At 35.7% G+C, this 12,363-nt stretch overlaps 1 protein-coding gene across 1 annotated transcript in view; it reads left to right on the forward strand.

Annotated features, from left to right (window-relative positions):
• Window positions 1-12,363, forward strand: part of LOC111704466 (ubiquitin carboxyl-terminal hydrolase 24) — a 41,414-nt gene that overhangs the window by 18,905 nt on the left and 10,146 nt on the right. Inside the window, exons 27-43 of the mRNA XM_023476707.1 lie at window positions 115-119; window positions 446-679; window positions 1,177-1,240; window positions 1,509-1,597; window positions 2,293-2,461; window positions 3,166-3,272; window positions 3,521-3,672; window positions 4,564-4,669; window positions 5,061-5,358; window positions 5,518-5,588; window positions 7,245-7,334; window positions 7,602-7,764; window positions 8,072-8,228; window positions 8,488-10,485; window positions 11,314-11,383; window positions 11,560-11,595; window positions 12,102-12,178. Coding sequence (XP_023332475.1) covers window positions 115-119; window positions 446-679; window positions 1,177-1,240; window positions 1,509-1,597; window positions 2,293-2,461; window positions 3,166-3,272; window positions 3,521-3,672; window positions 4,564-4,669; window positions 5,061-5,358; window positions 5,518-5,588; window positions 7,245-7,334; window positions 7,602-7,764; window positions 8,072-8,228; window positions 8,488-10,485; window positions 11,314-11,383; window positions 11,560-11,595; window positions 12,102-12,178 — 3,886 coding nt within the window. The remainder of the gene's footprint in view (window positions 1-114; window positions 120-445; window positions 680-1,176; window positions 1,241-1,508; window positions 1,598-2,292; window positions 2,462-3,165; window positions 3,273-3,520; window positions 3,673-4,563; window positions 4,670-5,060; window positions 5,359-5,517; window positions 5,589-7,244; window positions 7,335-7,601; window positions 7,765-8,071; window positions 8,229-8,487; window positions 10,486-11,313; window positions 11,384-11,559; window positions 11,596-12,101; window positions 12,179-12,363) is intronic.

Below are 12,363 nucleotides of genomic sequence, written 5' to 3' on the forward strand. Positions count from 1 at the left end.
CCCCCCCCCTTCCATTGCTAAATAATTTCTATAACACCGTTTAAATGTTCACATAAATGGATTTAACATGTTCAAATTTAATTGCCCCTTTTTTATCATAAGAGAATAATGCAGATTCCGTAGAAAACTATGCGTTTTAATTAATAAAATATGTTTCTGGTAAGGTTTTCAGAGTATGGGTTTAAATCAGCTCAATTCAGACTTACTTACTTACCTCCAATTCAAAATAACTATACTAAGTAAAGAATGAAGTCTGATACAACTATAAGGTTTGAATAATTGATGGCACCTTTAGATTATAGATCAACTTAAATGTTAAAGTCCTTCTTGGCCGAGCAAAGCATATAAAAACGTTAAATGTTTTTTAATCCCGAGTTTTTATGAAATGTATTTTATATTTTTATCCCCGAATAATAAAAATTAATCTAAACAATCCTGAAACTAGGTTCTCTCCTCTCCTGTAACCAAAGGAGCGAAAATTCAGAAAATTCGACGCTTACTCCTCCTGGCGGAGAAATATATAATGTCTGTTGAAGTATTGTTTAACGGAAAGCGAACTATTCTCCCTCATGCTTCGACGTTCTACGGTCGGCCACTAACGATTAAAGTTCGAGTGGAACCACAAAAAGAAGAGTTTGACATAGAATCCCACACCAATGAGTCAGTTGGTTTGGTCAAGGTAAACCAATGAGTCAGTTGGTATGGTCAAGGTAAACCAATGAGTCAGTTGGTTTGGTCAAGGTAAACCAATGAGTCAGTTGGTATGGTCAAGGTAAACCAATGAGTCAGTTGGTATGGTCAAGGTAAAAAAATTCAACCGATAAAATGTTTAGATGCTGATTTTCTCCACATTAAGTTATTGTTTTTGAGATTTGTTTCCATCAAAATAATAATAATAAAAAATAGTTTGCGTCAACCTTTACCCTAGCTATGGAATAGGCTTTAGCTCCCGCCCATTCAGGTTCTAATGCATTGTACAGTCTCAATAAAATGACTTTGAAATGGACTGTTCGTGTAATTTTGAGTAATCCTTCGTGCAAAGTTGGCAATGCCCAATTCACAGCGGTACACTTTAAAGCTTTGCCTGTTGAAGCTTTGCTTTTTCATCCTTGAATGGATCGGGTCACTTGTAATTACGCTTTACAGTTCCTTTAAGTTTGTATTTTTTCCCTGTAGACGAAGATTGCGGAGCGTCTACAGATATCCATAGGTTCTTTAACTGCAGTCAGTGTGGACTCAGGTAAATGGGACTAGAACGAGGGGGGGGGAGGTTATAAAATTCTTCATTTAAAAAATGACGTTTTTGGATAGCAAGGACATAAGTTTATTAATGAAAATTAACTAACTTTTGTTAGTAGATCTTAGCTCTAATTTCATATTAGGGCTGTAGCTTTTTTTTCATACTTTTTAAGGAAAACGAAGGTCCCCCAAGTAGGATGAAATTTAAACTATTTTCTTGTATACAACTTAAAAGCATTTGATTATTTTACGCATTTTTTACATTGCAGGAGAAGACGAAATTCTACTTGAGAGTGGGAGAGGGAAGGACTCCAGACTTGTCAGTTTTGTCGGAGACTCCCAGGGACAAACATGGAAGGTTAGATTAGAACTTAAATTAAATCTTAAGATCAAGGGATTGCTTGAGGCTTAAAATATGGAGTTGTATTTCGATTTTTAAACGGAAGTTTCCAATTTGAGTTTCCAAGTTTATCAAGTAAAGAATTGTAGATTTTTTAATGCCTTCCTGCAATTTCAGCATCTTTGACAAGATATATTACTTTATCCTTTTTTTGGGCAATAATTTTTCTTGTTTCCGTGAATATTGAATTAAAAACTTCACATAAACCTTGACTTCTTAAACTATAGCATGCATTTGGGTGACACCTGTCATTGCCTTGTATGTTGGCAGACATTTAGACTTGTTACCTTTGTAAAATAGATGACAATGTCCTGGGATTCACAACACTACCCTTGAAACCATTATCTGATCAATAATGTGGAAGATATTGTCGTTTTTCTAGGTTTAATTCTGATAATTGCTTTCTTGTTTTCCTGCGGGCAGTAGAAATGTGCAAGTCTCTTTTGTATAGAAACCACAATTGAAAATATTTGGTTTTCAAAATTTTAAGCTTTAATATCTAGTTCATACTTGACCAGAGAACGCTTATAAGGGTGCTGTTGTGAATCGGGCATTGCCATCTTTGCATGAAGAATCCCTTGAAATCACGCTTACAGTCTCTTAAACTTTCAAGGAATGGTGGTTGACTGGTTATTATAAATACTATTATGAAGGTGAAGACCCTGAGTTCAAGTTTAGCTGGGGCAGGAGGTGGAGCTAGTAGTTCCACATCAATAGTTCTATTCCAAGGCGGAGGAGGTTTCGGACCTGCCGTTCAACCCTCCGCTCAGGCAAATGCTTCCGCCGCGGTAGAACCAGAAAATACAGATAAACCAGTTACAGGTAATTATAAACAGCTTTTTCATCGTTGACATTTTTTATATGGTCGTGAAAAAAAAGCTGGAGTTTGTTAAAACAGGACAGACAGCACGAAAGAATTATTCGAATGTGATGAACTAAAATTGTGATAAATTTAATGATCGTTTACAGTCCATGACTTCGATTAACTTATAGTTGAACTGATTGATTGATTAATTAATTGATTGGTTGATTGTCTAGGTAAAAGTTTAACCAGCTGTCGGGGGCAGAATGAACGTGAAAAGGAGATTAATTAATTGATTATTTGATTTATTGATTGATTGTCTAGGGGAAAGTATATCAAGCTGTCGGCAGTAATATGATCGTTTTGATTGATTGATTGTTTAGTTAGGGGATAGTATATCCAGCTGTAGGCAGTAGTATGATCTTGAAGAGTTGATTGATTGATTGATTATTTAGGGGACAGTGTATCCAGCTGTCGGCAGTAATGTGATCTTATCGATTGATTAATTGTCTAGGGGATAGTATATCCAACTGTAGACAGCAGTATGATCTTGAAGAGTTGATTGATTGATTAGGGGATAGTGTATCCAGTTGTAAGGCAGCAGTATGAGCCGTATGAGCGTGAAAAGGAGATTAATTACTTGATTGATTTCTTGTCTAGGGGACAATATAACCAGCTGTCGGCAGTTGTATGATCTTTAAAGATTGATTGATTGATTGTCTAGGGGATAGTATATCAAGCTGTCGACAGCAGTATGATCTAGAAGAGGAGCGAACACTGCCTGGAGTTCTAATAGCAGCAGATCCTAAGATATTCCAACTTCTTTACCAGGGATAGATAGATAAACAGACAAACAGATAAATAGACAAACTTCAATATTTCCGTGAAGGATGTCGTGCAATAGTCATGAAGTCTCTTTTAACCTCTTGGTTTGGACGGTCAAAATAAGAATAAATCACTTCCAGAAAGAATGCGATCGTCATAAAGTTTTGAAATCCACCAGCAGAAAAAAGTGATCTGCGAATTTATTTCTTTTTATTGGTTAACCCTGTACTATCTATCTATCTATCTGCTTGAAGTTGGCTAGTATAGAGGATTCCTCCGTCCTGGCAGGTATCCGCCGTCTGATTCATCTTATCCCGGCGGACGGAGATGTAGGACAAATCTTGGAGAGTATTGGACATCTAAACCATCTTTCAGGGGCAGATGCTAGCCCTAAAATGTCACCAAGGTAAAAATATTTAGAAATCAACCCATTTTTAGTTAAGGTATATATTTTAAACGTTGCGTATGTACACATTATTAGGACTGCTTGGAACTAGTTCAGTTTGTTTTTAATCTTTGTGAAGAAACAATCTCAAGAACTGACGAGGGTCAACCCAGACCGAAATATATTTTCAATAAATGTGAAACTTACATCTACTTTTTTACTCTACAGAGGTTTGGTCCATCACCATCACTGAATTTTAGTTCAATCATAACAACAAAGTATATAAACTAAGGTCTAAATTTTTTAGACAGGGTGTGTTTCCTTAAATTTTTGTTTTTTTACCTATAACCATTTATATATTATGAGAGTAAAAGCAAGCATGGGCGTACTCAAATTTGTGCAAGGGGACCTTATTTTTTTATTCTTTCCAGGGGGGCCATAATACCTCCTGAAAAGCAAAGACTTAACTGATTCAGGGGGATGAGTCCCGATACCCCCCCCCCCCATGAGTACGCCTCTAGAAGCAAGGAAACGGGGATCGGGTTTGTACTTTGTATGTATACTGAGAAGTGTTAGTCTATGTTACCCCCGGAATACCCCGGCTATAGTGAACATACATTCGAATGTTTTAGAGGATATGAAATCCTGGAATCCTCATCTTATTGTATCTAGAAGCAATAAATGTACTTCTAAAATGTCTTGTTTTACCATATAGAAAGATAACAAAGCTTTAAATCAAGGCTCGACTGAGAGCCGGGCCTGTGCAATCATTGTTTTCTTAATGTTGTTGGTTAACAATGAAACTATTTCTACAAGAGAGGTTCTTAATTCAAATTAGAAGATGAAGGTTGTTTCTAAGGTCGACTAAAAAAGTAGCACTTATTTATATGAATATATAATATCTTCTTTCAGAATTAAGAAATCTCTTTTGACGTCCGGGAATTCTGAAGTTTTGGAGAAAATATTAGATGCTTCTGCACCCAGTATGACGCCTTTCAGGGTTCTATATAATTTAGAGGTAAGCATGGTTTGTTTTACATTATTATCCTATGAGTTCCAGGTAAATGTTTTCACAATGTTTGCGTTTTAAGAAAAATATTGAAACCATTTTTCAAGCAACGCGAAAAAAATCCCAATGTTTCTATCAAGCTCCCCGATCAAATTTAAGGCAATCGTTTCAAATATTTATAATAACTTAAGTTCATATTGATTTCGAAATTCTACGAAAATCATTTTTTACAAATTTTTTCACAAAACCCTGTAAAAAAAGTCCTTTCTCACTTTTCCGAATTTTTTAATTTTTATGGAAAGGGGGAAGGGGGATAAATAAACAATTACCTTTATTTTCCAAAAAGGAAAGAATACTTAAAGAATTTTTCTCCTTCATGTTCAAAAATGACTTATTTTAGGTCTTAAGTAGTCGAATCATGCCCAGCACGCTTCCAAACCGATCATCGGCTAAGTTCGGCGAGGATTTTGTTCGAACCGGCGGTCTTCGACAAATTCTCAATGTCCTCGATAAAGACGCTCTGCCCTTCGATGTGGATTACGATATTCGTCAGTCTGCGTATCTGATAGCGCTGCAGCTTGCTGGATACTTGCTCTGTGGACAGACGGTGCTCCATGATGAGACGAGCTCTATGGCGATCTCAAATCCAGTGGCAAGTCCCAACATCAGGCCAACTCCACCAAAAAAGACCGCATTAGGTATGACATTTTTTATGACACAAATTATTTGTAAAAGCCAGTTATTTCAAGTTAAAATAACATTTTTATTTGTGTACAATGTACATTACATGTTTTTTCCAAGTAGCTTAGATGCAGAATCACTAATAAAATAAATGTCAATTATTTACAAATCTTTAGATCTGTCTCTACCAGAAACCAGATCTCCGTTGACCCTGTCTGCCAGCAAGATTGTACAAACTATGCCTGAGGTGTGTGTTATGCCCTTATCTCTCTGATGCTGCCAATGTGTTAAATATATTTTTTTTATATTTTTTGAATTAGTTTATTTGATGTTCAAATGGACTAAAACCCCCGTTTGTGAACAGCTAATATTTTATTTTCTATTGAACGTTAGTTCAATAGGCTGTTTGTCTTAACAATATAGCATCAACTCGTTAATTACTGAATGAGTTTTGATTTTTAGGATTTTTTCTTATATAAATGTTGCATTTAATTTGCTACTTCATAATTTGTTGCTGGTGCAAAAAGGATTTGACATTTTCAACGTAATAGTTTCATCCTTGGCCGTAGAGTGTAGTCTAGTCTAGTCTAGTCTAGTCTAGTCTAGTCTAGTCTATTTCTAGTCCTATGTCTAAGTTTAATTCGAGTCTAAGTCAGTCAAGTCAAATTCTTAGTCAAGTCTAAGTCCAGGTATCCTGTTTGGAGGGGCGTACCAGGGGGGGGGGCTGGGTGCAATATTACATCTGGAGATTTGTTGGAAAAAAACTCGGATTCTTGATTTTGGAGGCAGTACTTTTGAAGCTTTTCATTATCTTTTTTTAAAAATCATGTTGTAAAGGAATTGTGTTTATGTCACAAACTATGATTTTCTAATCCCTATATCTTTGCAATCCAATGTTGTAGATCCTAGATATTTTAAACTATGAATTCTGTTAGATTTAAAAATATAAGTTTGAAATATCAAAGGTTTACACCATCAGGTGGACAAAATATAGGTATTAGAAAAAGACTAAATTCCTTTCTTTTTTCATTTTTTTAAAGTTCACAAACCTACAAAGCAGTTCAATAAATATAGAATTAATTAAAAGGTTTAAAGTGACTGCAGACATAATATCAATTCTGATTCACAACAATACCCTTCAAAGCTTTGTCTGATCAAGTATTGCATTAAATATCCATGCTTCCCTTTTTGAAAACTGATTATTTTCATTTGTGATTTTTCTACAAAAGTGACTCATGCATTTCATTTGCTACATAAACTATTGAGAAATAAAGGTTTCATAGGTACATAGGATATGCCACTCTATAAATGGAGGGTCACTTGGAATTACGCATGTATTCCATTTAAGTACAATTACATCATATAAAAAAAAAATACTTTAAATCTCGCTTTGCCCTTAACTAAAAAAGTTTCATTAAAAAAGCTTCGATCAATGCTGCCTTCAGTGTAAATATAGATTTGATATCATTTTTTATGTAATAAATCCTATGAAAATATAGATATTTTTTAAAAACGTTTCCATCTCTTTTTTTTCTCCCCTGAAGCTTCCACCATAGTATTAAAAGGGAGTGTCGAGTCCACTTGCAATATGGAAGTGTGTATATGTTCGAATAGTTAACTTGTTAAAAAAAAGGTATCAATATTTTTTCTAAAAAGATTTTTTAAAGGAGGGCACCAAAAAGGTCCCCCCCCCCCTACACGAATGCTATCGTACGCCCCTGCCTGTTTGATGTTTAGTGTAGTATAATAAAGGCTAATATTTAATAGGTTGAGTTTGTTGAGCTGGTGTCCTGTTTGATGTCTTGTGTATTATAATGAAAGCTAATATATAACAGGTTGAGTTTGTTGAGCTGGTGTCCTGTTTGATGTCTAGTGTATTATAATGAAAGCTAATAAATAACAGGTTGAGTTTGTTGAGCTGGTGTCCTGTTTGGTCCGAGTAACCTGGGCATCTGCTGCCGGTAAACTGTTCCTTGCTTCTATGGGGATACAGGTAAAATTGAAATGTGGATTGTCCTTCAGTAAGGATAATTTCTCCATCAAGCATGCTGCATTTATCCATCTTTCAAACTATTTAATGTGTCATCTATTATTCATTCATTTCATTATTCATCTCTTTCAATTGACCTATTCATTCATCTATCTTTTAGTCTCTGTATTTATCTATCTTTTATCTTTTTTTTGTGATATTATATTTCTAAATACAATAAATCTTTATGTAATAAAGCCTTTATTTGATTTTATTTGATTTTATTTTTAGTCTGCCCCACGACCTGAGCGTGTTTATATTGGTCGAAGGAGCCGTGATAGTTCTACAGGGAGCAGTGGATCCCTAGGGAGTGAAGGGAGTACTGAGCAATCCCTCCATGCTGGTGTTTGTGCTCAGCAGCAGGAGGTGTCACCAGCTGACTGTCAGATTGCAGGTAGAGTACCCAGGCTTTCATACAGTGGGACCCAGAAAATTTTGAAATATGAAATCTTGTGTATATTCTATGTTGTTACCAAGAAAATTATTTAATCAGTAGCTTAAATAATACACACCTGAATCACCTAGTGTTAAAACACCCACGTGTCAAAACACATAAATTTCATTTTAAGGTAAAAACACCTTAGTTTTAACTAAGACAGAAGCATCAAGGTGTTTTGAATGTTCGTGTTTTGTTTTTGGGTGTTTTGAACACATTCTGTCAGATTGATCAATAGTTTTTATGGAAATAATCTAATGTTCAGGTGAGGCTCTTGAGTTGCTTGTCACCTGCTTGAGCTTACGACAGAACCTACTGCCCCGGTTCTACAAGCTCCCCTCTGTCAACGACTTCATCATAGACACAGTCCTTGGCTCACCGGCAGCTACGGTCAGACAAAGAGCTGTTAGTCAGTTTCTCAGGTGAATATGGTCTCAGTTGAATAAGGGAGGGATTGCTATCATAAAAATATGTAATTATCACCGCACAAAATGGTTTGCCGCGGGTGCGCACAAAAATGTGTAATCATTTGCACAGCTAATTAAATTTCCTTTAGTAAATTTTGTTTCCTAAATGTTGCACGGTTCATTAAAATACTTATAAAAACTTCATCATTTCAAGCTTGAAATTATTATTCTACTAATCAAACAAACTATTAAATATTTAAATTGTTTTAATTAGGTTGACTAAGATCAAGGTCGTATCACGGAATCTCCTGCTTTCCGATGCCAGCGGAGATATCAGAGATCCAAAACATTTTCTCACAAACCTTCTGATAAAAACCCCGGTCCCTCTTTGGATTCCTAGCTGTAAATCCAGGACAACTAGCCACCAGATCATGAGCAACTGTGGTGAATATTTGGATCTTCGATGTGAACTCCTGAAAAATCTTTCCTTGGACGACCAGGAGAGACTGAATGTGAATGCCAAGCAGATGATAGAAGATGAAATTAATTGGCTTCAGATGTTCTCCCCTTGTAATAGGATAAATGATAGTGCATTACTAGCTGGGCATATAAAGCTGATTAGATCATTACTAACATGTGAAGGAGTTTCTAAGGAAGAGGTGGGTAAAACATTAATAGAGAGTTTAATCTGTCTTCATCTATTTCCGGCCAGTAAACTAATCAGTGAAGGAGGTCTCAACAGTAACTGTATCTCTAGCAAAGATATCAGTCCCTTGCTGGATACTGAAGAGTCGAGGCTAGCAGCCTACTCTCTACTTCAGGAGTTAGCTCAGGGCTCTATTCCTAATTTAGATCTCATTTCAAAGATGTTGATTGATCTTCATCATCAGTTTGATTTAAATCTTGTGAAAGAGCACATGTTTGAATATGAGCCCGCAATAGAGAGAAGAGCCGACTGCAACTATGTTGGTTTAAAAAATGGAGGTGCCACATGTTACATCAACTCTGTACTTCAACAGCTGTTCGCCGTTCCGGGAGTTGCGGAGACATTGCTGGCGATAAATCTTGACAAGGTAGAGGAGGATTCTGCCTTCTTCCAGTTACAGGCTGTGTTTGCTCATCTGCAGGAGTCTAAACTCAAATATTATGTTCCCGACAAATTCTGGACATGTTTCCGGTTATGGGGTCAGCCTGTGAATGTGCGCGAGCAGCAAGATGCTTGCGAGTTTTTTATCCAAGTTGTTGATCAGGTTGATGAGTATCTCCATTCGATGAAGAAAGAAAAAATCTTTTCTAATCTTTTTGAAGGAGTTTTCTCTGACCAGAAAATTTGTGAAGGATGTCCTCACAGATATGAGAGAGAGGAGAAGTTTATGTCACTAAATCTGGAAATCAAATCTGGAAATCTGGAGGAATCCTTGCGTCACTATGTGCAGGGTGAGCTGCTTGAAGGAGATAACGCGTACTTTTGTGAGAAATGTGCACAGAAGAGGAATACGGTCAAGCGGATGTGCATACGAAAGCTTCCCTCCACCCTGGTAATACAGCTTAAGAGGTTCCACTACGACTGGGAGACAAATAGATCTATGAAATTTGATGATTACTTTTCCTTTCCCCGAGTGCTGGACATGGGTCCGTACACTGCTGAGGGGATCTCAGCTCAGGAAGACAAAGATAACCTCCAGGCGAAGTTAAGTCCTGGTCTCTCTCTACAATCCTTCTCCAGAAATATCAGTGTTAACTTTGATCTCGTTGGAGTAGTTGTGCACAGTGGACAAGCTAATGCTGGACACTATTATTCATTCATAAAGGAGAGAAAAGGACATTCTGTTGTGAATTCCAACAAGAATAAATGGTTTAAATTCAATGATACAACCGTAGAAGAAATCAACATGACAGATGAAACTCTTGAGGCAGAGTGTTTCGGAGGCAAATTCAGAACCAAGAAGAAGGAGGGCAGCAATCTGCCGGAAGAACGACAGAGATACTGGAACGGGTATATCCTGGTTTACGAGGCAAGAAATGAAAACAAGAATCAAAGAACTCCTAAAAAAAGTTTCTGCGGTGGATCCTCAAGAAGATCCGTTGGACCTGCAATGGTACGGCGATTAACCCTACCCTCCCGTATATCTGAGCCTGGAGGGCGGGGGGTAGAGGGGGGAGATCTCCTGGTAAGGGAGAGCTTGAGTGAGTTGTCCAACCTGCTAGAGAAGGGAGAGAAGCAGGGAATATTCAGCAGTAAGATGCCTCCTCTTATAGGTAAGGAAACTGGGTTATTTTTAATATTGGTACATGTGCCGTTCGCTCCCTTCCCCTCCCCCCCCTCCCCCCTCCTTCTGCAAAAAGAGATATCTTCCAAGTTTATTTATCTATCTTAGCCTAACCTAAAAAACTAAAGAATTGTTAAATCTTAAGTTTAAGTTTAAATGCAGCTCTTGACTTAAATTAAACCTTAACTTAAAGCTACAGTTAAAATATTTAAATCGACGAGTGAAATCCCCGCAGTTCATTTTTTTATCAATCAAAAATAATTCTCTTGAAAAAGTGGCATATGTTTTTACAGTAAATTTTTGATTGAATTTTTGTTTATTTAAAGAACTTTTAAGCATTAACTTAAAAATCGCGCATTCTTTAGTTTGGGACTAGTATAATTTAGTATAATCACGGGAGGTAGATCTTTTTTGGACTAGGGGAGAAAAGTCTTAGTTGATTTTAAGAATGATATGATATGATGAAGTCGCTTTATATGGTTTTAAAATCAAAATAAAGAAAACTATAAGAAAATCAAAGAAAACAACACATCTTAAAATTTAATGTCTGAAGAGTTTAGCATGAAAAGGATTGACTAGTTGTGTGTGGGTGGAGTTACTGTTACTGTTACTGTTACTGTTACTGTTACTGTTACTGTTACTGTTACTGTTAATGTTAATGTTAATGTTAATGTTACTGTTAATGTTGCTGTTGCTGTTGCTGTTGCTGTTGCTGTTGCTGTTGCTGTTGCTTTACTGTTACTGTTTTTGTGTTTGTTTTGTTATCATTATTTTCATTTTTAAGGTTTCTTTTCATATAGGTTATTATTCTTATTTGTTTATTTGTCAAGGTTTGTTTACAATCTGTGTACTGTCAATATATCTGGAAGTAGAAGAGAATCCTTCCAACCAACTCTGCAGGAATAATGAAGAACTAATTATCAGATACTCGACTCCCTCCCCTTATTTTGTTGGAAATGTCGAACTATTTTTCAAAAAAAATTAAGACACCTTTTTAATATTTTAATATTCTTTTCGTCTAAATAAGAAAAGGTTAATTTACCGACCTAACATGTTTTTTCATAATTGTAAATTAGGAGGATATATCAATGGATGTTGATTCACAAATTCAGGTAAATTTGCAAAAAAACAACCTTTGCCTGATCAAACATAAGAACTTTCCTGTTTTTCAATTTGAAAATTGTTTATTTTCTATTGCGGTTAGCTAAAAGTGACTCACAGATTTATACAGAAAAAGAAAAGATAGAAATACATCCTTTATAATTTATCTTATATTAAATGAAAAATATCTTTGATCTGAGAAAAATATTCGCATAATTAAAGACAACTTATCAAGAATACAATTTTGCTTTGTATTTGATAACTTAATTTTTTGTGAAGGACATTTAACTCCATAACTTCCACGATAGTTCGAAACGATGCCATCATTACAATAAACTTTAGATTTTTCAAAAAACAATTCCCAACTCTTTCTAACTAGAATTACTTCATTTTCTTATTATACTTCGCCAACAACTTTGACATAATCAGGAGTTCGTTCTATATTTAAAGAATAATTTAAAGACATTTAATATATAAAATGAATATTATTAAGATTAATAACACGTGTACTGTGTAGGAGTTGTACACGTGTTCTCTCAGATTAGCGGTCAACTTCTTCCTCAATACATACTGCCATGTCAGAAGGAGAAGAAGGTTAATATAACACGTTATAACTGTCTTGGAAGATTTCCAATTAATGATTAATGATACCTGAGATATTCAAGGATACCTGAGATATTCAAGGATACAAGAGATATTCAAGGATACCTGAGATATTCAAGGATACCTGAGATATTCAAGGATACCTGAGATATTCAAGGATACCTGAGATATTCAAG

Source organism: Eurytemora carolleeae, unplaced genomic scaffold (assembly GCF_000591075.1).
Source record: "Eurytemora carolleeae unplaced genomic scaffold, Eaff_2.0 scaffold389, whole genome shotgun sequence".
NCBI classification, from domain to species: Eukaryota; Metazoa; Arthropoda; class Copepoda; order Calanoida; family Temoridae; genus Eurytemora; species Eurytemora carolleeae.